The sequence below is a fragment of the Aphelocoma coerulescens genome, chromosome 4 (assembly GCF_041296385.1).
Source record: "Aphelocoma coerulescens isolate FSJ_1873_10779 chromosome 4, UR_Acoe_1.0, whole genome shotgun sequence".
NCBI lineage: Eukaryota > Metazoa > Chordata > Aves > Passeriformes > Corvidae > Aphelocoma > Aphelocoma coerulescens.
Genome location: NC_091017.1, coordinates 13926054 through 13950806, shown reverse-complemented (window position 1 = coordinate 13950806; position 24753 = coordinate 13926054). Strand labels below are relative to the sequence as shown.

The window sequence follows — 24753 nt, the reverse complement described above, 5'->3', positions numbered from 1 at the left end:
GGCTGGTCTGGAACATCATTGGTGCCCTCTGGCAGAGTAGTTTGTGCTGGGAGTCTCAGTGCTTAGTCCTGCTGGAAACTATGGAAGTTTCAACAGATAAAGGGTATCAAGTCTTGACTGAGCAAGTAAAAAACAATTTTAAATATTTCCTTTACCATTTTGTGCATTTGTTTCAAGAAAAGGCTGAACCTTGACAAAATTTATTTAAAAATTCTATCTGAATGAGATTAATTTTAGTTCTAATAATTAATAGGTGGCAAAATGATAGGGGGCTGAAAAAGTGGCCTAAGTAAATGTTGGGCTGCCTGAGTGAGAAAACAAGACCACATCTCTTTCCTAATCTACATCATTTTATACTGATTCTGTATCAAATACCTTCAGGTAGATTATATTTTCATAGTGCTAGACTTTAATTATATTCATTTACACAGCCATAAAGCTACTCATAATCTCATACTTTTGAAATATGCAGGCATATTCATCTTTATTTTGTTTTTCCAAGGCATCATGCCTCCTGTGAACTAATTTATAGCTTTCCTTAAGATAGTTTGTGCTTCTTTATTTGAGCTTTCTAGGAAGAATGCATAGCCTACTCAATATAAGACTTTTCTTTGAAGAAAAAAATGTTACTTGGAAAAATGCAGTGCCATCATAGCTCTGTACCGTTGTGATTTTAGCATGGAATAAACATAATGCACATTAACTGCTACATTGTCTCCAGCAGACTGTAGACTGATTTCAGAGAGCAGGGAAAAGTATCTATCTCCTAGGATAAAAAATTAGATTGTTCTGTGAATTAAAAGGTGGTTTGTTGCTTCCAGTATGGATACATGCTGAGACTCAGTTAGTGAACCTTTCATCTCGTAATATACAATTACACATTAAAAGTAAATTAAAGATGACTCCTGACATACAAGTATCATCCTCACTTTAAAAGGAAGATAGAAACATCTGGATGCTTAAGGCAATGATTCTTTAAACTTTTGTTTTTCAGGTTCTTCCTTCAAGTCAAGCTGTAGCAAAGGAGAAAAAACACTAGAATTCATCCCAATAAATCTTCATCTGCAAAGAATGCATGTGCATAGTCCTCGATTGAAAGGTAAAAAAATTCCCCAAGTATGACAAAGTATGCTTTGAAATACAGTTACACTGAAATTTAGAAATCAGGTCCAAAGTTAAAGCTGTGCAAGGGATTTCTCTGATTTCTCTGCCTCATCTTCTGATGCCACAAGTTGTGGACATTGACTGTAGATCTTGGAAAACTAAGGGGTGGTTAACTAAATTTCTTCTAAGTTCCTTTCTAAAAATAGATTCCGGGGATGTGCTCATTTTGTTCCTATGACATTTCAAGCAAATAAGTAAATGCAGAATATATGCTCACTGAAATGTATTGGTAAGCTATGCATGGTTAAAAATATTCTGTTGTAGCAGAGCAGAACTAATACTGTCATGATTTGTAGTGACACGCTGCTCAATGCTCGTTTAGATTCACGTCCTTCTTGGGCACCCACTTAATTTTTCATTGTGATCCATAATGCTGTAAAAGCCAGACTTAACGCTCTCTCGTTTTAAGGTGGCTTTTCTTCCCTCCCTGCTGCCAGTTTGCCACCAGAGATAGTGATAGAGCACTGTCCACTACTTCTCCTTCCAGAGATTGCTGGGATGAGCTCACCAGCCCAGGTGATGTGAGTTACATGGTTCCATTAAGGACAGTATTACTTCTAAACTTAATTTATCCTATTTCTTAGGAAGTTGTAATGAGCCCAGCACTGCTTGTTTCTAAATCAGCTTATGCAGTGCTACCCTGTCATGCCCACCATGTAAGCATCTGCTCAGTGTTAAGTAAGTGAAAATATCTCACTGATTATGCTGAAAATACTGCAAACTTCCAACATCTGGAAAGGGGGGATAACTTTCTGTAACATCTTCTGTGGTTCTTTTTAATACAGAATTCTGTTGCTGCTGCTTGCATATGATTTTAGCAGCTTCCTTTACAGATCAAAGATTATACTGATACATATATATAACCAAATCATAGCACAGTGAATAATTTGTTGATAAATTGAGATTTGTTAAATTTGCTGTCACTGCAAACACAGAAATTACATTCTGTAAGGTTTTTGCCTAATTAATATGTTGGAAGCCGCACGGGACGAGGAGCCCGGATCCCCAGCGGGGGGAGCGAGAAACAGAAATCCAAACCAATATGGCTGATAAATGAACTCCGTTTTATTAGCAGTCTAAAGGCACTTATATAGTATACCAGCTTGTTAGCTCCTCAGTGGCTTAAAGCTTATCAAGACACATTTCTATTTCTGCATAATTGGACTACATTGGCAGTTTTCCACAGTCTTGTTATGATCAAAAGAATTTTGTGCTTGCCTCCCTTGTATCACGCCCGGATAGCACAGCTGCAAGTTCTTTACTCCCTGTATTTTCTGAGGCCGAAACTGTTTACTTTCACACAGGGACTTTCCCATGGAAAATGTCTCTCACACACACAAGCCCAAAAACCTCCAGCCCAATTGCTTGCACAGTTATTTTCTTGATCCCAATAATTCTATTCCCCAACATTAATACACTCTGCATCTAAAATTGTAAAACAGTAAGTACAAACAGTGGTAATAGGAGCTTTATACTGTGTGAGGCTGATGTCCATCCACTTCTAAGCTGGAACACAGGGACTTCCAATTATCTGTTAGGTAGTGGTTGGTTCAATATTTTATTTCTTTTACTAAAAACCAGTGCTTCCAAACATTTCAACACGATGGGGACTTATAGTGACATAATGTAACAATACAGATTTTAATTTAATGGTTTGAAGTTAATTAATTAACTCAAAAGCATTTTTAGGTTTGTAATGGTGGCCAGAAAAAGTGGAATGAAATATGTCACTTACTTAAGCACCCACAACTTCTACTGTACTTGAGTTTTGTTTTGGGTTTTTTTATGAATTTTCTCCTTTCTTCTCCAAAACCACTGTGCTTGGGGCACATGGTTGATCCATAATCAAAAAGCGTGCAGAAAGAGATAAATGTTAGAATTGTTCTAGTTGTCTTCTAAATTTGGAGCTTTAAATTATAAACCTCTGCTTCTGTTATTTATCTAATCTTCACTGTGTCTTGTATTAGATATACACAGTCTGAACAGTTTCTAGCAATTACTAATCAATCTGGAGTAGGCAGCACTTTGATTGTAAGCTGATCTTTTTCATCTCATGCTTTGCTTGGTAAAGGACACCTGGAATATAACCAGGAGAATGACCTTGGAAGGGAGAGAGTAAAAACTCATAGAGGTGACATTTAAACAAGCTAATGAGCCATAGAGGTGTCATTAACCCTTACACTATTGGATATCTTAATTTTGCGAATGCAAGATAGGTTGCGAATGCAACCCTACCTATTGTATATGCACTTTGGTGTGTGGGTTTTTTGTGTTTGACATGTACAATAACAGGTTTACTTTTACTGAACTTTGATTTGGGTTGTTACTGGGTACTGTCATGGAAGAGAAAGTACCTGTGTGCTTGAACTTTCAGTAGGAAATCTTTGAGAAAAATACAATTTCCCAATGGGTCAAGTGTATCCCTATCCATTTGATAAACACCACATTGTGGTCTCTTCATCATAGTAGAGAGCTTAAATTTATATATTGACAAAGCTTTGCTTTTGTCCCTGTTTATACAATGTATTCTTGTTTGAAATTGATTTTAAATAGATTTGAATGTTTAGATTAGATGTTTTTAAATAGATTTGGTGAACTGATTTTTGTTTTGCATCTGGCCAGTTTGAAACACTGACTGCCTCCTGTGGAGGTGGGCAGGCTGATTCAAAATTGGGATTGAGCCGTTCTTGACAATAAGATACAGCTCCTGTGGCGCTTTGCTGCATTTTGAGCTCTGTCTTCATTGCAGAGGGGTGCTACCAGTAGCCTCCTCTTGCTTGATGGTTATGAGTTACTGGAGCACTTCTGTAGCAGGGCACTGATGCTGACACTGCATGTCCTTCACAAGGAGCTCCACTGACGTGTAAGTAAAGCACATCACAAGGCATTCCTCCCAAGCCTTGCTGCACTGTGCTCTGGGAAGTGGGAGTGAGATTGTCCTGTGCCCATCACTAGGCATGGATGCTCCTCATCCTTTGCCATCCTCACTCTCCCATGTAGGTTGTGTGAGGCAGGTGTTCAGCTGTGCTGGGTGGGTTTCTGTCTTAGACAGCTGCTCCTCGACCATGCTGAGAAGAGGCCACAGGCTGAATGAAAGCTTCCTTCTGGATAAATCCTCCCCTCCCAAAGTAACTATAAACAGGGTCATGTTTATTTTTAAAACAGTCGGAACCAGGGTTTAGTCTTTAAAATGTTTTCCTGTCATTTCCTGAGTTACCTCTCAACATATTCAGAACCCTTATGCGTTCATCTCTTATCTTGATTTCAAGCCACTGCTGTTTTAAGCAACAGAACTCCTTATTGTCAAGTACCAATGGAACTCTAATAGCCAAAGAATATGTATTATGGATAAATCTCTATTAAGGCCTGAAAGAATGGGCTATTTAAGAATCTTGAAGATCACCTTAGGCTAATGAAATTATGTCACTTCTCCTTTTAAGTGGAAATTGAAGAGTCACCAACTCATTAGAACTCAAATCAATTTGAGCAAATATGTTCTGAGATTCAGCTCGGGAAGTAAAGCATAGCTCATTAACTGTGAATCATTTGTACAGTGTTCTTGCTTCTAGGGATATTTATCATCAGAATGCAAGAAAAGGTCTATTTTAAGAGAGGACTAGATTTTAATTTACATGGGAGACTTCCTTGACGAATAAAACAGTTCACAAAAAACATCCTGTAATGTTTCCTTTAGAAATACATTTTAAGAATGAGGCATTCTCAACTGTATTTTTATACCTTCAGTAAGTTTAGGTACAAAACAGGTATTAATACTTAGTGTAAATGTAAATTTACTTACACTAGTACTTAGTGTAAATGTAAATTTAAACTTTGAGAAAATAATCATTGTGGTGTGGGATGTAATTAAATCTTCATCTCTGTACTGACAATCAATCACAAGCTCTTTTAAAAATGATGTTTCATTTCCAGTTCTGTAAGTACATATCCACACAAAAAGTTCATCCCCTATGTCATAAGACATTAAGTATATACAGAAAGAGATAAGAGTTTGTTGTCTCAGCAAGAATTTCAATAGCATAGTTTATTTCCTATTCTGGTAGCTTCTCAGCTGAGAACAACTGACTTTGTGTTCATAAACATATATAAAAATTTAGTGTATGTCATAGAGGAGGGCTCTCCAATTTAGCATTAAACACCATTATATCTGAAAGTACATTAGCATTACATCTAAACAAATTCAAACTAGAAAAGAAATAGGGATTTTTACAAGTCTGATTGACTTCTCTGGGAATGCAGTGAATTCATTGTCACTTGCAATCTTTAAATCAAGATTAGATGCCTGAATAAAGAGATGCCTTCACTCAACCAAGAGGCATAAGCTTGATGCAGGAATCATTAGCTGTAATTCTGTAGCCTCTATTATTCAGTCAGACTGTTCCATCATAATGGTCTCTTTTGATTCTAAAATGCTGGAATCTGTGCATCTCAACATGACTACAAGTTAAATAATGAAAGGGGCAATAAAGTGAAATACACAATGGGCCAATTTGCTTGGCAGCTTTGTAAACTGCAGAGCTGGAATATTGTTCTACACTGCGGCACATAATTTAGATGTAGCCATAAATCAGACGGACTTTTTAAAGTGTGCAGGTGGCTGTATGGAAAGATTGATTAGCTCTTGGGCCTTCTTGGGACATGGATTATCAATTATTCCCTGGAAATGATAAAGACTTGTCCTTACTTTTTGTAGAGTAGATATCACAGTGTTGCCATGACTTGGGAATAGGAGCATTCAAATATCTGTGTTTGTCTATTCCCTTCCAGATGCTCTGTACGATGTCATCACCGTGGGAGCCCCAGCAGCACATTTCCAAGGATTTAAGAATGGCGGTCTCCGGAAACTGCTGAGTAAATTTGAGGCAGAAAGACGAAAGTAAGTATTCTTTCTGGTAGCTACGGAAATACCATTAGAGTTGCATTAAAATGCTGTGAGCTCATGGAATACCAAAACAGTTTATCCTGGTGAATGCATGGAATATTAAAATCTAGTAGGATTAGACACTGCATTTATAAAATATTTCCTTTATCTTCCCTGCTTTGCTGAAAATTGAAGCACGGTCTACTTTAAGTCTTAAGACTAATTTTGAATAAACTCAGGAGATGGCCTCAAGCTGTGCCAGGGGATGTTCAGGTTGGGGATCAGGAAGGATTTCTTTATGGAAAGGGTTGTTCTGCATTGGAACAGGCTTCCCAGGGAAATGGTGGAGTCATCATCCCTGGAAGTGTTCAAGAAACGACAGGACTCGGCACTCAGTGCTATGGTTTAGTTGATATGGTGGTTGCTCTGTCAAAGGTTGGACTCGATGATCTTGGAGGTCTTTTGCAACCTTAATGGTTCAAAATTGTGAACTTTTTCCTCGTATTTCAGGAAGCTGGAGGTATATCAGTGCTTGAAAACCTGCTGTTCAGAATGAGGTATCTCTTTGGTATCTCTCTTCTTGTGCTAAGAGGAACGTAGCTGTAGAGAATTTTTAAATACAGAAACTGTAGCTTAAGGTAGCAACTTTATTTCTGACAGCCCTATGTGTATGCTAGGAGTAAAATATATTTAGTACACCTGTGAAACAAAAAACTACTCTTATGCTTCAGAAAGACAAAATAAGGCTAATCAAAAGTAAAGGTTTCAGTTTATTGTGGAACTCAAATGCTTTATTAACTGTTGAACATGCACAAAAGTGTTAGTTACACCTTTTCCTAAGAATTGGATGTGTTTGTTGCTATGGCTGTTAAGATTTTCAAGCAGGTGCAGCTGTCACTGGCAGCACCTGTAGTTGTGACTGCTCAATGCTTCAACTGATGGTGCTAACCCCAGTGTTACAGCATTCCAAAGAGAATTCAGGAAGGAAGTACTCTGATCTAAATTATCATGACGCTCCACAGAAAATTAATTCCATTATATTCAATGCTCAAAAAAGTTTCATAGATACAATATCATAAAGAATAAATGGAAAATTATAAAAATGTGCTGTTGACTTCTAGGTTGAATAGGAGTTGGCATCAATATTAAAACCAAACCAAACCCAACAAATTTGCTTTGAAAGCTGTATTATTGAGGGGGTTTTGCCTGCACTACACAATTTAAAAACTCTGTTAAATCTTTAAAAATCTTTCCTTTCCCTGACCACCTCTGATTCTGAAACCTGCCAATGAAACACGTACATCATTGATCACATAAGACACATCAATGAACTTTGTGTTAATATTCTGCTGTCAGCAGACCGGCATGAGCAGCCTTATCCCCATCAGATGGAGGCCTAAGAAGTACATGTTTTCTGCTGAAGAAAATGTCTAAACACATTTCTTAAAGTATCTGCTCCTTTAGTGTCTTTGCAATAGTGGTTTGTGGGTTTTTATTATAATAATTTATTACTGAATTCATAGGATATAAATCATATAATAGACATAATCTTTAAAGTCATATGATACAAAGAACATTACAGTTCTCACAGTGCTCAGCTTTCAGAAAATGAACCATTTCTCACTAGCTCAGTCCTGCAACATGTACTTGCTGGCAGAGTGTGACTTCCCAAGATGGAGGATAGCGGTGAGGTAAATTATTCTCTGTGATTTCTCTTCATTGGAGAAAAGGAAAAATGCCTTATAGGGAAGAGAGCTACTTGCTGGAAGAACACACATTGCAGTATCTCATAGGCATCACTAGACAATGCCCTTGTTTCTTAGTTACTGGTAACAGGGGAGAGGAGGTGATGGGCGAGAGCTTTGTGCAGGTTCACAAAGGCATTTCAGGCCTATTTCAAGAGCCTGCACATCACCTTACACTTGTCCTCCTGCTTAGATTTTCCTGCATCCCTGAGAAACACCTGTGTTTTGGCACTTTTTAAGGACAGGGTAAAAGAAGTTTACTCTGACAGTTTCCTTTGTGTTTCTGGGTTCTCCCGGAAAAGCAAAAGTCTGTCTTCAGGATCATGTAACTAGAGCTGTGTTACTATCCTGTCAGACCCTTCCTTACAAAAGAACCTGAGTCAGGCTAGCAAACTTAAGTTCGAGCACTGGAAACAGTGCACTACAATTTTCAGCTAATCACTTGGCAGGCTGGGGAAATGATCACTTAGTGTATGAATTTCCACAAAGCAGAAAGGAGGAAGCCTCCAAAATTCATCTTTCCTGCTATCTTTGAGGGCAGCTCAGAGAAAACTCCATGTTTTGGTTTTTCAACTTCAACTATAAGAACTTGTGGGAGTTGAAAGACAGAAGCGAGCAAGCTCTCAATACAATCTCATTTCTTGAATGTTCAGGAAGGTGACTGCTTTAAATTAGTACATGAAAGGACCACTCTCAATCTTATAATCGAGAAATGTATTTCAATGTGGTGACAACAGTGTTATTTTGCATGCACCTGTTTGTTTTGCTGCATAAGGATATTTTGAGGATGCATAGTGTCCCCAGGGGCACCTTTTGCAGTTTAAATTTTCTTTCTTACAATGGGGACAGATTTTCTGAAGATTTGGTTGAAGGAAGAAGTGACACCTTGAGATATCAGTCAGAATATAGAACGAACAGAAAAAAAAAGCAGATTCAGCAGCCGTTTCCTCTAGGCTGAGTTGAAGACCTAGAGCAAGATTGATCAAGTCAATCCTGGTAGCTTTCAAGATGTGACAGAATGCCTTGCATGTCTTTGACCTTCAGTCTGATTATTAGAACAGTTTATCAAAATATTCAGCAGTGTCAGCATATCTCAAAATATTTCTTGCTCAATCTTAGACTTTTGGAATTAACAGACAAGAGTAACTGTTATCTGGTAGCATTTGCAGTTGCCAAACAAAAACGAGACTGAGACATAAGTTTTGTGAAAGTTTATCAAACAGAAGAATGGCGAAAATGTGTATCTGAAGATAGTTCTGGCATGCTTTCTATTACACAGAATATGCATCTTTGTGCAGACACAAAGGGAACTGTTTAATAGTATTTATAAAAAATGCAGTTTTTGCAATTCTTCTCTCATTTATTACCCTCAAGAAGGTCATATTAAATTTTAAAAAGGACTATTTAAAAAAAATATAATCTGAAATAAGAACAAGAAAAGCTTTTCTTTCAGGTGAAAAATATAGTACTTTCTGGTATGTGATCTGAAGTCCCTTCCATTGCTTTATAACCCATTCACATACTATTCTTTATCTGTACCAAAAAGACAGATCAAAGGCCCTTTCACTATAAACATCAATCAGGTATATCTAGGAGGCATGGGTCAAGTATGTCTGTCCCTTTAGTTGTGAGTAGTGAATTTCATAGGACCAAGTAAGAACAATTGATACTTTTTAAAAATTTTGTTTAGGCATGACAGCATTTACACTAAAATAATTGAAATATGGTGATTAAAGTATGGTAAATAATTGCAGAATATGAATTACTTGTGTATGATATACATTTATTTTAGAATATTTTTAATTATACTGTATTGGTATGTTCTTTTTATTTTTTCCTTTCCTATTTCTGCATAAAAGAGAAAGTCAGTCAGTTGTTCAGGTGCAGTCTTTTTTTGGCTTGATAATACAGATTATTTCTCCTTCCAGCAAATGGAAAGGCTTGTCTTCTCATCAGTCTAGATGGCACAGCAAATTATTGTTTTTAGAGCTCAGTTGTGCAGAAACATTTAAATCAGACATTCTCTAAGTTTTATCCATATAATGCCTCACTGCTTGAAATGTTCATAAATCACTTTTGAGATACACAAAGGACTTTTTTTTCTTATTTAAAATCTAATTTAATCCTCTCTGTTTTAACCGAAACACATAGGCTTATGATTGCAAGTTTTTTAATGCCCCAGTTTTAGCCATCAAGAAAAAGAGGTGTCCCACAAGTTGCATTGGGTGCTGTGATTCACTGTGGTTTTATACATAATTTCCAGCAAGCTGTTTGGAAATTATTATGTTTTAAATTTGCAAAAGCTTAAAACTGGAACACTACTGAAAAGGATTTTCTGTTGGGCTTTTTTTTCCCCAAAGCTATAATAATTTGGGCTTGAACAGTCTAAAAGGACTATTTCTGTTTGACGCCTAGATTTCTAGCAAAGATATGAAGTGTGCACCTTCACTAATGTACCTGTTTGGTGACCAGAGATGTTATTAATGCTGCGGTATTCTGTGTTCCTATTGCCTGAATTTTATAGCCTTCAACCCATTTCCATTCTCTGAGGAACCTGAAATGGTACCATTTCACAGTAAGTCCCAGAGATGGTGAAATAATAAAGATCTATGTTTGATCTAATTTTAACCTTTATTCTCAAAGGGAATGCCTGTCATGCCTAACACTTTTCACAGAGATGTTATTCTTTGCTCACTTTCCCCTATTTTTTGCATGTATATGTATGTGAGAGATTGGATTTCATGGAGTTAGGAATGAAGAAAAATAGAGGAGCTGTAGGAAAAGTTCTGTGCATACACCCTTAGCCATTGCCTCAAGATAAGGATTCATGGACATTTGATCATCATAGACAGAACTAATAGCATCATTTCATTTTCCTCATATTCAAAGTTAGAACTTCCAAGTGGCAAGGGAAACTTAAGAAATAAAAAAACAAAGTAATTCAAACTTCTAGTGTCTCTCAGGCCTGTTTTCGTAACCTCAGCTCTGATCATCTGGTTTAGGTTTTTTTCTGAGACCATGAATTATCCAGAGTTTTTTATGTAGCAATTAATTTTTGATCATAAGTTCCCACTTTAGACAGAACACATGTGATCCATAAGTAAGCCACTGAATCAGCATCTTTAGTAATGTACATAAAACTGAATTTATCTAGGGGTAGATGCACTTGCTGTCTATGCTTGAATTGTATTCTTGATGCTAATGTCAGTGGGTTTGGCTGTGAAAAATGAGAGGTCAAATATTCATTGTTGGAAGACTTTAAGCCAGTCCCAGATGGTGATAATTTAACTCAGTAACACAACTTACGCAGTCAACAGCAGGAGTGGAGTAACTTGGAGGTTCATTATAAGTTAGATTATATATTACCCATTTAGCATATTGCAGTATTTATTCTCCAGCAAAATCTTTGTTAATCTAGAATTAAAATGTACCCAATTTAATATTTATTCAAATGTCTTGATTTGAATGCCAGGTGTCTGCCAAGGAAGATGGGAACCTCCCTTGGAATGGAAAATGTGACTCCCTACCCTCCAAATTATTATAACTTTGAAATCACAGGGCTTTCAGGCACAGATATGGGAAAAGGAATAACAGTTCTTTACTAGAATATACATACATACATACATATACATATATATATATATTTATAAAACAAGGCAAACAAAAACAACAGCAGCAGCAGCAAGCAGAACCAGAAGCCAGTGCCAGCCTCTCTCGGCCGCGGGCCCTTTCCCCTCGGTGCAGTTCCGCTCACAGCCGGCAGGGGCGCTGGTGGCTCCCGGCCGGGCAGGGCGGCTGCGATGATTCCCCGCGCCTGCAGGGGGCGCTGTGGCGCGAGTTTCAGCCGTCTCTCTCCACATGGCAATGGCGGTGGGAGAGAGCAAGAGAGAGAGAGAGAAGGGGCTTTCCTTTGCAAACTCATGGGGGCAGCCGATCCCAGTGCCCCTCCAGATGGCAGAATGGACTGTAGCAGGAACCTCAGAGCAGTGGCTGGAACGGCTGGGGCAGGCACACCTGGGGTGGCAAACAAAGTGTAGCAAAAAGCCCAAAGCAGCAGCAGAAAACAGAAGGGCTGGGCAGGGGATCGCTCCCCTGGATAGCTCACCAGTGATGGCTGGTCCCGGTGTTGGGCTGCCACACAGAGGGAGCAGCTCAGCAGGGAGGGCTCCCAGCTTCTGGCATGGCATGCACCAGCCCTGGGCTCTCAAACGACAGAGGAGCAGAGAAGCAAGCCAGCAAGCCCCAGTCACAGTACCGAAGGAAAAAGAAAAGAAAGAAACAGGCAAAAGCCACAGGGCAACAGAATATCCAGTCAGACCCACAGTGCTGCATGAGTCGATCACCCCCACCAACAGGAAGCAGCAGCCCCTGGCCCCCAACCCTTGCATGATCTTGGGTTGCCCCTCACCCATGGTGATGCTTCTGGAGCCGGGAGAGGCAATAGCTATTCTGGACAAAACAAAAACCAAAAATGGATACGGGATATAAACCATCCCCAAGACACCAAACTACATGAGAATGTCCTTAAAGCAATTTTAAAACTGAAATGACTGCTGACAGTCATGTGTTCATAGTTAATTGTTACAGCGGGGATTACTGTAACAAGCATGTATCAAACCAGGAGTCCTGTGGAAAAGAAATATATACAGGGACGGATTCTTGCTAGATGTTTCAGAGATGTTTATTTCCCCAGCCGCGTGGCCGGGCTCTGCTGAGGAACTGCTACAGTCAGGACCCGACGTCCTTTTTCGCACAGAGAACACAAACCAACCAATGGGGAACGAGGCTGACCAGGGGCAGGGAAACCCCGTGTGTCTGTGCCCTCAGGGCCCCTCTTCCCAGGGCTACATGGCGGGGGAGGGACCCTGACATTTCACCCGTTTTATTTTAATAAAAGGAGAATGAAGACAACTGGATAAACATAACAAGAACAGTTTCAAAACAAAGCAAGCCACCCTCCTGAGTCTTTAGATGTCCAAACAGATTCTCTGGAACATCTTACAGCTGACAGAAGGGAGACAGGACTCTCTGGACATGCCTGTGGGGAAACTGAGGCAGGAGAGGGTTCAATTTATTTCCTCCCCCTTTTCATCCCCCCCATCAGCATTGGAAAGGGATTTTTGGGGAAACAATTGGCAAAGGCATGGTTTTGTGAGGGAAACCATGGATGGAAAAACGGATTGGGAATACACTGGGGGTAATAGGACATAGGGTAAAAGGGAAAGGTGGGATTAGGAAAGGGAGACTGTAGGTGGGGCTTACAATGGAAATATTGTCTAACAGGACTACGATTTTTAGCACGTATACTGCCTTTCACAGGAACACCATCAGGCCCAGTGACCTGCGATGCTTGTAACCCTTTTCTACCTTGTATAATTTTGAATTCCACCACCTCTCCATCTCCCAAGCTTGGGATGCATTTTTCAGGGTTATTCTTTTTAATAGCAGTTCTATGCACGAATATGTCTTGCTGGTTATCACATCTTGTTATAAAACCATAATTTTGTTTAGCATTATACCATTTCACTATCCCTAAGATCTTAGCTACTATGGTCTTTTCCTTTTTCCGAGTGGCTGCTGTTTTCTGTCTCGCTGCGTCTCTGCTCTCTCTTTCGGTCGCTCCCGTGTTGGAATTGTCGGGGCTTCTGGTTCCGGCGTGCTCTTCCCAGGGTTGTGTTCGGGGCCGCGTGGGCTGGGCCGGGCCGCGCCACTCTGTTCTCCGTGCGTCACCTCCTCTGCTCTCAGCTGCGTTGCCACTGCCAGGCACTGCATCTCGGCGGGCCCCCCAAGCGATGGCCCCCCCGCGCCCTGCTCCAGCGCGCGTTTTGGCTGGGCACGGCTCTGCTCCACCGCTGCCAGCCGCCACCCACGCGCCACCCCTCTCGGTCGGGCGCTCACAGGACTCGCTCCACCACGCGCTGTGCGGGGCCGGGCAGGCACTGCCGGGCCGCGCCGCTCCTGCCGCGCCTCGCTCCGCCACCGACACTGTGGCTCGCGTGGCTCCACCCGCGCGCGGGAGCTCCCTCACTGCTGCTCGCAGAGCGCTCGGTGCACGTGGCCTGGGTCGCACGGTCCCTGAGCCAGGCTTCCCTTCACCAGGACACAGCTGACATTGCTCAACAGTCTCGGTTATTAAATAATATTCACGAAAATATTCTTCCGTCGGCATATATTTTGACTCAAATATTAACTGGGTCCAAACGGTCTTCCAAAAGCCCTTGGTAAGAATTAAATCCCAAGAAACATAGAAAAAGTTCTTAAACAACCATGCCAGGAAGTGTTTCAGTTCTTTCTGAGCTTGAATCAAGCTAAAATTTACAAATCGTTGTTCAAGAATCATTTTAAGTTTAAGATAAATGTCCATATGCGGCTCTGAAAGCCAAGAGTCTTCCCGCAGTTCCTCCATAGTTTAGATAAGGAATAGCAAAACAAAATGAATAAGAGGCATCCAAAGTTTCCAGGGTTTACTCACACAAATCAGTCGCTTAGGGATCGGGGATCGTTCTGCTCACAATTCCCCACCATTATGTTACAGCGGGGATTACTGTAACAAGCATGTATCAAACCAGGAGTCCCGTGGAAAAGAAATATATACAGGGACAGATTCTTGCTAGATGTTTCAGAGATGTTTATTTCCCCAGCCGCATGGCCGGGGCTCTGCCGAGGAACTGCTCCAGTCAGGGCCCGACGTCCTTTTTCGCGCAGGAAACACAAACCAACCAATGGGGAACGAGGCTGACCAGGGGCAGGGAAACCCCATGCCTCCTTCAGGGCTCCCAGGGCTACATGGCAGGGGGAGGGACCCCGACAGTTAATGATAGTGCCAATACATGGGAATGATCAAGTGTGGTTTTATATGCTTAGTGAAAGCTTTGAAACTTAACCCAGAAGACATTATTATAGAGTTTTTCAGAAGGTACATGAGTCATAATTTACATATCAAAGGTAGGTTTTCATAATGCTGCTGGACCTACCCATGTGGCCTTTACCCTAATGCAAAAGTTTCATCTAGTTTGTGCCTTGACACCTGTGAAAAGTTTCTCTTAAGTTCCATTGGCAGCTGCCTCTCCTAATTAATAGTACTTATATATCATAGCTATATGCAGCAGCAAGCTTTAAAAGCAGTTGTGGATGAGGAAACTTCACTGACTTGTAAGTAGTAATGTCTTTTCATGAAGGGTAAGGCGACAGAAAACCTCAGCTTGTCCTAAATACAACAGTGTGGAGACACAACAGTTAGAAACTTCAAATACTCTCAAAACATGTTGTTTCTGAAAAATAATTACACACTTTCCTAGGGGGATGGAGGAAGTTGCCCTCAAATTATGAGAGAAACTAAATATTTGAAGTTGTCTCATGCTTTCTGCAGTTCCAGAAATGCTAAAATTAGCCAAATGAAGTCTGATAATACACTTCATTCTGAAGAAAGAGTCATTCTCTCTTCACTAATTCCTTTACTTAAAAGCTATGATTTACTTTATTGCAATGAGAACTGCCCACACCTTTAGTGTCACTCTTCCCTCTTTCTTACAGCGGTGTCTGTAGCTTTTCTGCTGCAATATTCAGTGAAGCTTAAAGCTGTGAGAGATCAGTGAAAATGATCTGGGATTTAAAGACTGAGGGAAATCCCAGAAAGGAGTGTGTGCGTGGTGAGCTTGATAACAGCATTAGCCAGGTTCAGCCTGCAAAAAAGACCCTTTGATAAAGGGAGGGAGAAGCCTGCAGGGGAATTAGAGAAGTATCAAGACTTTTAAGACTATGTCTTCACTGCAATTAACATAGACTATTAATCTTTGTCTCTGCCCTGTCTACTGAGCCTGATAGCTTGAGTGTTGCAGTGAATGTAGAGGTAGGTCTGACTCTGGAAGTCCCTCTCACTAACAGTGTGGCCACCTCAGAGGTAGAACTGTGGCAGTTTCCTCATTTCTCAGAGGGACAGAGATTTTTTTTTTTTTTTTTTTTTTTTGCCTAATTCATTAGGAGAGACAGTTTATATGGTTCATTTTGCTGAATTACCACTTCTACTGGACATAAGTCTAGTAGCTCATGTAAGTTGGAGATGTATAGTAAGTAATTTAGATGTGGCTGGTAGCATGGCTGAGCTCTGCTCACTTAGATGCCATTCATCCTGCCTGCCTCTACATAGAATTGTGTCTAGAAATGAAGACATTGGTGAAAGACAGATAGTCTTGGTCTTGGGGAATTTGGGACTGTAACTCAGCAAAATATATAAGCAGGAGTCTTAATTTTAGACTGCTTGAAGCTATCCTTATTTGCCAAAATCATAGAATCACTGCTTAATTGGAAGGGACCCATCAGGATTTAATTTCTAATTTGTAGAAAACTAATGAGAAGGAACTGGGAAGGACACAGTAGAAGACACAAAGGGGAAGTTGGGGAGTGAAGAGATCTGGAAAATGACTGAAATGAAACACAATGCATGAAGTTCAGAGGACTGAACATGTGTCAAAATTTGGGTCTTGGTATGCAAAATTAAGAAAGAAATCAGTGGTGAAAGAGTTGAAGGGACTGAGGTACTTGTGATGAAAAGACACAAGAGGAGAGAAGGGAGGTACAAACAGAACCAGCTGGAAGTAGTATGTACATTCCTCTGACACTGGTGATGTGCCAGGAGGTGCTTGGTTACATTTTTTCCTGTGTTAATCTGAATCTGCAAAATATTTGGTTAGTTTCTCTGAAAGACTGAAGCAAGGCTTTATAAAAGGAAGAGTTATGTACAAGAGGTTTAGGTGAGGAGCTGTGCGCTACAGGCAAGAACCAGTGGGTGTGTGCTGTCTGAAATGGTAATAATTATTTGGGAATAATTGTATAAGGGGATATTGCATGATTAGTAAGGGGGGGGAAGAGGAAAGATGGATAGGAGAAGTTCTCCAAAAGAATTGCAGTAGTTTGAACAACTGAAAGTAGGAAGTTTGCAGTATGCATTTGTGTGGTTTTGAAGTAATTAATTCCCACACCACATTGCTGTGTCTCTTCTTGCAAATCAGGCACCTGGTTTTTACTGGAGATAACTCTGGTTGTCATCACTTCCTGAACATCACTGAGGCTAATCAAAACACAGTGGGGGCCACTGATCAATTAAACAGTAATGGCCCATTTTGAAAGACTTAGTGAGGTAGTTAATAATCTGTTGAGGAGTTCAGTTGGAAGAGTAAGGAGTCTTATGCTCTTTGGGATTATTACCTTACTTGGTCAAATATTTTTTATCTCTAGAATTACAGTGTTTAAAAGAAACACATAAAAATATGGGGGTTTTATGTTCAGATCAGTCACTCAAAGGAATTTTGAACTGTACTACTTGGAGCATGTGGTGGTAGGCAGTCTGTTGTATGCTACTGTTCAAGGAAAGATTTGTTTTTACCCCTAAAGGCAGGAGCATTTCAATGGTACCTGTGAAGTTCAGGCATCTGGCTTTTTTTTTTTGCAAAAGTAGTGGTAATATTTTTAGCACGTTAAGCACTGTTATTAATAGCAGAAATGAATTTGACATTATGTGACTCTCTCTGTTATCTCTCTCTGTTATCACAGTACTGGATACCAGTGTATTTACTATTCACCTGAAAACACAGCCAAGGCAAAAGAAGTTCTCAGCAACATCAATCATCTGCAACCTCTCATATCAAGCCATGCAGACCTGCTGCTTAGTTCTGCAAGCCAACGTTCTCCAGACAGCTTGAAGAATTCTTTAAAGATGCTTTCAGAAAAAGTAAGATTCAAATCTTCACTGCAATGGAAAATGGAATAACTGAGTCTTTAACTGCTAGGGTGGGGGGAGGGGGGAGTGGTTCTGCACAAATTGAGTTGCACAGCACCAGGAAATGTCAAATAAACTCAGCTAAAATAAGTGTCAAAATGTTATTAGAAAAATAATGTTGTGTAGCATTTCTTTAGGCTTTCCTTATAGAAAATTAATGAAATTTATAAAGATTGTCCTTTTTTAAAAGTGTAATTAGTTTAATTTCATGTATCTTCTTTATCCTCTAGTGGCCACATACTGCAGTTTATCAAAATATCAAAATTTATAAATAATTTTGTAGTATGAGAAATCATTATTTTTAATTATCTTTCTCTTATATTTCAAGCTGCTGCTTATGGGAGGTGGTTCAAGCCAGGTTTGTGTGTAAGGTTTAGAATAATAACATGATCAGAAATGGTGATGCAGCCTGGAAGGAGAAGCTGAGAAGTTGGCACCAGGAGATCTCAAATTTTAATTCTCTTTCTCCTGTTATATCCCTCTGTAGCTGTAGGCTCTTCCTCATCTTAGTTCCTTTAGTTCTAAATTAAGGAAGATAATATTTCCTGCTTGTCTTACAGACTGATAATGGAGATTAGCTGAAGCCTGTAGTACTTCCCAGCATATGTTATCCTATAAAAATATGGAGTACTATAGCTATGACCTGAGAGGTTGCAAAGAGTTTCCCATTGCTCTATGGGCCACCCCTTCAGTAACGTGATCCCAGTATGGCTTAATAACACGATCAATAGCCATTTCAATATATTTTCAGCTATTGGGAAGTGACAGCCCTTGTGGTCTGTTGAGCACCATTATCCCAGCAGTTCCTCGTTCAGTGGGAGAGTTTCAAATCTGAATATTGAGCTCAGCTACTTGCTGTGAAGGCATTGCAGAGGAGCCACGGGGGAGAGAAACATTGCTCTCAGTTGCAGATGTATAAATCCACAGTAACTCTGAGAACACTGGAGTCGGTGTGAATGCCATGGATAGTAGACAAAAGTGGAATTCAGCCTGAAATGAAACAGAGGAATTTAGGGAGGGGGCTTGTAGCAATTATAGTGTACCTTTCCATGTAGGAGGGTGTTTTTAACTGTGCATAGAACAAGTGGAGCTGCTCTCTTAGTGGTTAGGTCAAAGAAATCTGTATGCACAGGTAAAGCAAATCAGACAAAGAAGTGTTTGTTCTGAAGATCCAAAGTGTGTTTGCTAAGGAATGTGTGTGTTTGCTCTGGCCATTTGCCTCTGGGCAGGAGGAGGGGATGATTCCAGATGGGCAGCAGGCAGCTGTGGTACTAAAGCACTGCTTGAGCCACAGCCTGCTGGAGACTCTGGCTATAGAAAAGGGCCAAAAAAGGCAATTCAGTTTGCAAAATCATAGATACTTTAAATTTATAGCTGGTGACTTAGTTGTGTATGTTCCTATCACCTTTTCAGGGACAGGACTAAATTGCTGTTTGTACATGAGCTCAGGTTCCCAGAAGGAGTCTCACCCAATGTACTCTGTGGATGTCTGTCTAGCCTCCACCTTCTGCTTGTAAGAGATTAATCTAGTTGTCTGAACAACTGCAGCATGAGTGGTTCAATACCTGCTTCCCTGTCTATTACCAAATTTACTCTCAGGAAAAGATGGATAATGGAGAAATAATAGGGTGGAACCATTGCTGAGAAAGCAAATGTGGTGGGACAGCTGCTTGTAAAGAGGGGAAGAGAGAGGGGGAGGAAAGACCAAGAAACAGCTTCAGGGAATGGAAATACCATTTCAAGGCTCCAAACGGGGTGAACCAACACAATACTGAAATTAGATCCCTCATAGTTGATTCAAAGCCTTGAATTGATGTCTTAAAATAATCTATTAGTATAATCTGGTGCACTAGTGGAGAATCAAGACTATCAAAGTGTTCCTGGTTATATTTAAGATAGAGTAGCACATGCTCTGCTGAATATAATTACATGATACCTACTTTTATTCCTGAGGAATATGTAGTGCTTCTGCTATTCCATCTTTCCTATACTTCTTATATGCTAAAAAAAAAAGCTCTTATGTTTTAACTTAATAGAAATTTAGAAATCAAACAGCTGTTTGTAGAAGTCATAAAAATTATTTCCCTGGTGATTAAATTCCACAAATTTATTAAAAAGCATATCACTTGATAGATAGAATATAAGCTTGATATATATAATAATTCTTTCTATAATTATTAGGTAGCAGCGAGTAAATCTGAACTATCAATAATGTAAATTACATTTAAGTGTTTGTGTTGGAAATGAAAGGACTGGCTGCATGAATTGAAAGTGGAAAATCAAATCAAATAATTCTACTGCTGCTTCTTAAATTGAGCTTATTTTCTCATATTAAGCATGGTTTTACTTCTCCATATATAATTTGCAATTTACTGTAGCATTTTCCTGAGACTAACCTTTTATCATCATTTTTTGTTAATTGATTAAGGAAGCCTTTTGCTGTCAACAAGTGTATCAGCATTTGCAGCTTGCAGAAGGCTTGATAAATTCATTTTCCAGCTATGCCTATCTTTGTTTGCAGAAATACTCTTTAGTAGAGTATCTAAAAGAATTCGCAAAGTTTTCATTTCTTTGTATAAACTGGTTTTGTGATTTCAATGCAATATCATAAATAGTGATGTTCTGCAAATTTAGCTGTACTGAGCTGTTAGAAAATGAGGTTAAAATGTAGATTGCTGTTAAACCAATGGGAACCCTGAATGGAATTTAATTAAAGAATCATTTTAGTTTCTGTATGAAAAAATGGAGTCTCACTTCTGTACTGATTTGCTTTTAAAAATTAATTTTCCCTGTAAAATATTTCTATTCAATTATACTAGTTAAACTTTTCAGATCATTACCTAATATACATTGCAGTCATAGTGAACATTCTTTACATGAAGCTATCCAGTACTCACAATTTTCTGAAATTTAAAGCTTTTTTGAGTCTGCCATGCCTGATCCAGAGACTTGAAATCATCTCAAGCAGACTTTAGGGAAGATAGGTATGAAATATCATCAAAACCATGATATTGCTATTTCTAAGGACAGACAAGTAATGTAGTTTCAACTCTCTTGATATGGAACTGTAGAATAGTCTTGAAGAGGAACTCTGCTGCTACCACACAACCCCTCAAAATCTCATTTTGCCATGGTAAGGCAAAGAATGGTAGGGTTTGGTAGCAATATTCCCCAAAGACTTATTCATTCTCCAAGCATGCACCATCTGAAGGCTGGAAATGTAGAAAACTGAGATTGTCCTGCAGAGCAATTGAGGACTACAAGAAGGCAGTCCTGAGGGGCTGCATATAAGGAAACTGTTAAAAAACACCCTTTCCGTCAGGCACCAAGTTGGTAAGGAGGAGAAGGAATGGGTCTGGTAAAATTGCCAGGGAGATGAGTAGTGTTGCCAAGTCTAAAGAATCCCAAGTCAGGTCTGAAGGAAGTCCTGATTTGGGTTTAAAAAATTAATAACTTATCTTAGATATGCCTGAGGTTCTTATTTTTAAAACTTTAGAGATTTATTTGCAATAAAAATTTTCAGTCTTTTCACGTGCAATCATTAGGAAATTTTTTTTTTCCTAAACATAATGAAAATGGGAAAAAGCAGAAACTTCTCAAGCAAGTACCTAATCCAGCAGCTGGAGCCTTAAGAAAGCCATCAATTATTTAGAGTTTTTTAGTCTTAAATATCCATAAACTTTTGAGAGGGTACTGAGACAGGAAGGCAAGAAAAAGAAGTTGAGTAGGAGTGGGTGCATACAAAAGAGGAGCAAGTGTATGAAAAAGAGATGGGATAAGAATAGAAGTAGAGAAACTGTGAGAAAAACTTCCAGGCATCTCCTCAGGAGTTCCAGGGAGATGCTGACACTTGAAACTTGTTTGGCTTGTGTTTTTTTTGCTAGTTTTTCTTCAGCTTTTGCAAAAACAGCACATAAGGACTGAATGAAGCCTGGCTGGGCAACCTTTATTTCTAGCATTTCCTGCTTGTTTAGGCCGAATCCTCTGACTCTTATCTACATACCTTCCCACATCCCTGTTTAATTAAGATTGTGTGCACAGAAGGCACTTCAGCACTTGAATCTGCCTGCACACACCAATCCACTATGTTCTCGGAAAATAGGAAGGCAAATCCTGCTGACCTGGGATAAATAAATTCAGGTAATTGTGCTGTGAAAGAAATTTTCATCATCCCCTGTGAACTAGGACTTCTATCTCGGGAGGGGAGCTCTGGGTGGGATGTGTCTCCCTACTGTGACAGATGAACTCTGTTCAATGTTGCTGAAGTAACCAAAATTGGGAGTCTCCCTAGATGTCGCTGTGGCTTTGTTAGTGGTTACTACCCTGTAGTGAAAGGAAGTGTCCTTGCACCTCATTCTCTCCTGTTCCGTAGGTTCTGCCAGCTGATGGAGTGAATAAGCCAAGTCTCCCAGGGGAGATGGGGCCACGTGTTTGAGACACAGGAGATGGGCATGTGTGGCACACTGGTGGCAACCATAAGTGCTGTTGCATGGTGGCAATCTAGACATGGAGAAGCCCATATCCAGAAAGCATTGTACTTTTCTTGTGGTGGTGGAAGGGAGGTGAATAAAGCAAGGAGGTTGAAGGATTTAAAAAATATGGTAAAATTCCAGCTGTAACAGTCAACATAGAAAAATGATACAGAGATTGAATAGCATCTTCAGAAGACCAGAGAAAGCTACTTTAGGGTTTCCTTTCTTTAAAAAATAAATAAAATCAAGCTTGAAATCAGGTGTCACCTACCCTGATATCTGGGTTGATACCTACAGGTAATGAAATTTATCTCTGGAAACACTGCTTTTGCAGATACTGCTATTTCAGCAGTGTAGAGTGGTGGGTTTTATTTAGGGAGATGATTAAACTGGTTAATCATGTTTTATCTGACACTTATTCAGAAATTATTGTGCAATGGTTGGTTACTCTTGGAACTGGTTCTTGTTGAGGCTCGCCTCTGCAGGCGAAATTTGGAATTCGAATAAAATGTGAAAAGATGATAATCTCTATAATAGATACTGAACTCTTGTGTTAATCCTTAGAACACTAGGATTGTAGAATGTGATGATATCCCTAAAACCCTTGAAATGTTCCCCTTATTTTTTGGCCTACTTTGTTTTCTGCATCCCAGTCAGGCCTGAAACATATACCTGCTCAGTGTTATAAACCTTTGCTGTAGTACTGCATTCTTTGGTCGAACCTTTCCATTTGTTTGTTTTTTCCTAGACGGAGTTATTCGTGCACGCATTCAAGGACCAGCTGGTCAGAAGTGCCCTTTTAGCACTGTACACAGCCCGGCCTGGCTGTGTCCTCAAGAAACCAGCTGTGCATAGAAACAGTGCAGAAGAAGGGGGTGATGTACAGCACCAGGATCACCCTTCTCAGATTAAAAGGCAGGACTCTATACCCCATCATTCTGAGTATGATGAGGAAGAGTGGGTAAGTAGCCAGAAACCCTTGGTCGGTGTTCAATGCGAAACCCTACAAATCAGCATAAACAAGCTGAAGCTTGTTTGTGACAAGTGTCCTTGTCACATGTCATTGCAGGGGTAAAGGGTGCAAAATTGTTAAACCCTGTTTTTCAGATGCATCACAGATTTTGAAGCTCAGTTTGAAGGATTTTCCTAAGTATACAGTGTGCTGCTCTGAGACTGCCTGGTTGTGCATATAACACTGAAGATGATGAGTATCTTCTTGCCCAGACAGAATAATAGACTTTCTTTGCTCCTACTTGGGTTGATTTTGCTAGCTGGGCAGATTTAAGGACTGGAACAGCATATGCTGCTCAGAAGGAAATGTTCTTTTCTTCCCCACCCCTGCGATACTCCTCCCCAACCCTCAGGCTGTAACCAGTTTAAATAGACATGAATTAACCCTCAGCAAAACAGAGCCCTTTGCCCTTAGACTTTGTTCTTAGAGGGTGTCTGAGGTTGTGTAAAAGAATTAAATATAACTTTTAGATTTTAACATTCTTAGCATATCTTTCAAAGATATGTATTATTTATATGGCTGAGATTTTATAAATCAATTATTTTGGTAGATGTCTTCATAATAGATCTGTTACTTTGTTACATATATATTGAAGCTATTTTTATTCAGTCCAGGCTCATACTTTGAGTTCATCACTGTATTCTTATAAATGTAAAGGATGCCAGCATATTCATCTCTATTGTAAATAATTAATGACTTGTGTGAGCTATGGTATTGCACCTGAACTGTAATCTTTATCCACACCAAAAATAAGGGAAGAAGAATATATTTCTTCTAGAGGAAAGGCAATTATTTCCAGCCCCATGCATTAAGTAGTCATGAGATTTAAACAATAAATAACTCATTCTTTTATTTGTCCTCTAGTTTTAGAGCCTTGAATTCACTTTTTCTTGTTTTCTCAACAACCTGAGGGGCTGTAATTGTGGTTCTTTCCTTTAAACTAATGATAAAATGTTTGTTTTCAGCTGTTGAAACATTCAGAAATGTAAATTACACAATTGTGGATACAAAAATGCTGCTAGCAAGGATTTTCTTGCTATTTTCTAAGTCCGTGAGAGACTTTTCTCTCACACAGAAGAGGTAGCAGAGTTCTGTAAACAATGAAACACCTGCAACCTTGAAAAGTCTTGTTTATGGTACAGTAGAAAAATATTTTGGCAATGGATGTTTTAGGATTTTAGCCAGTCACCCCAAGGGGTGGCTGATCCTTTGTCCAATTAGACTATGAAGAAAAAAGTCTATAAAAGAGTTTGTAAAATAATTAAATAAATCAGTCTTGCTGCACAGTTCCTGCCTGCTGGATCTTCTCTCCTCCTCCCTATGGCTGTGGGACATGGTAAGATACCCTAGGGCATTTTTTTAAAATACAAAATAGGTTTCATAGAAGAGAGAAATTTTGCACTGGAAAAAATGGCACTTTAGTGCAAGCTCTATTTTAATTTAATACTGCAATTTAGCATCTCTGAAGAGAAGATAGCTTTGCTGGTTTTCATTATTGATGATTAAAAAAATGTCAGACAGGTGCTTGGTCCTCGCCTATTAAAATGTATAAGTGCATCATTTTAAACTGTATCTTTTTTTCTGCTGAATTAGTAAGATTATCTTCATTCAAAATTAAGTGTATCTTTCACTATTTTCTGAGTTTAAGTGAGTCAGAATCACTGTCAAACTTGAGACAGTATAAATCCTCGAGAAATTATGTGATT

General features: G+C 39.5%; 1 protein-coding gene across 22 annotated transcripts in view; it reads left to right on the top strand.

The window, feature by feature from the left end:
* Window positions 1-24753, top strand: part of INPP4B (inositol polyphosphate-4-phosphatase type II B) — a 390079-nt gene that overhangs the window by 222009 nt on the left and 143317 nt on the right. For all 22 annotated transcript variants that reach the window (XR_011150457.1, XM_069012729.1, XM_069012737.1 and 19 more), the window contains 4 exons: window positions 995-1099; window positions 5950-6058; window positions 17338-17515; window positions 22784-22996. Coding sequence is in view for 21 of the 22 variants with exons in the window: in XM_069012729.1 (XP_068868830.1) it covers window positions 995-1099; window positions 5950-6058; window positions 17338-17515; window positions 22784-22996 (605 nt within the window). In the remaining variant the exon portion in view is untranslated. The remainder of the gene's footprint in view (window positions 1-994; window positions 1100-5949; window positions 6059-17337; window positions 17516-22783; window positions 22997-24753) is intronic.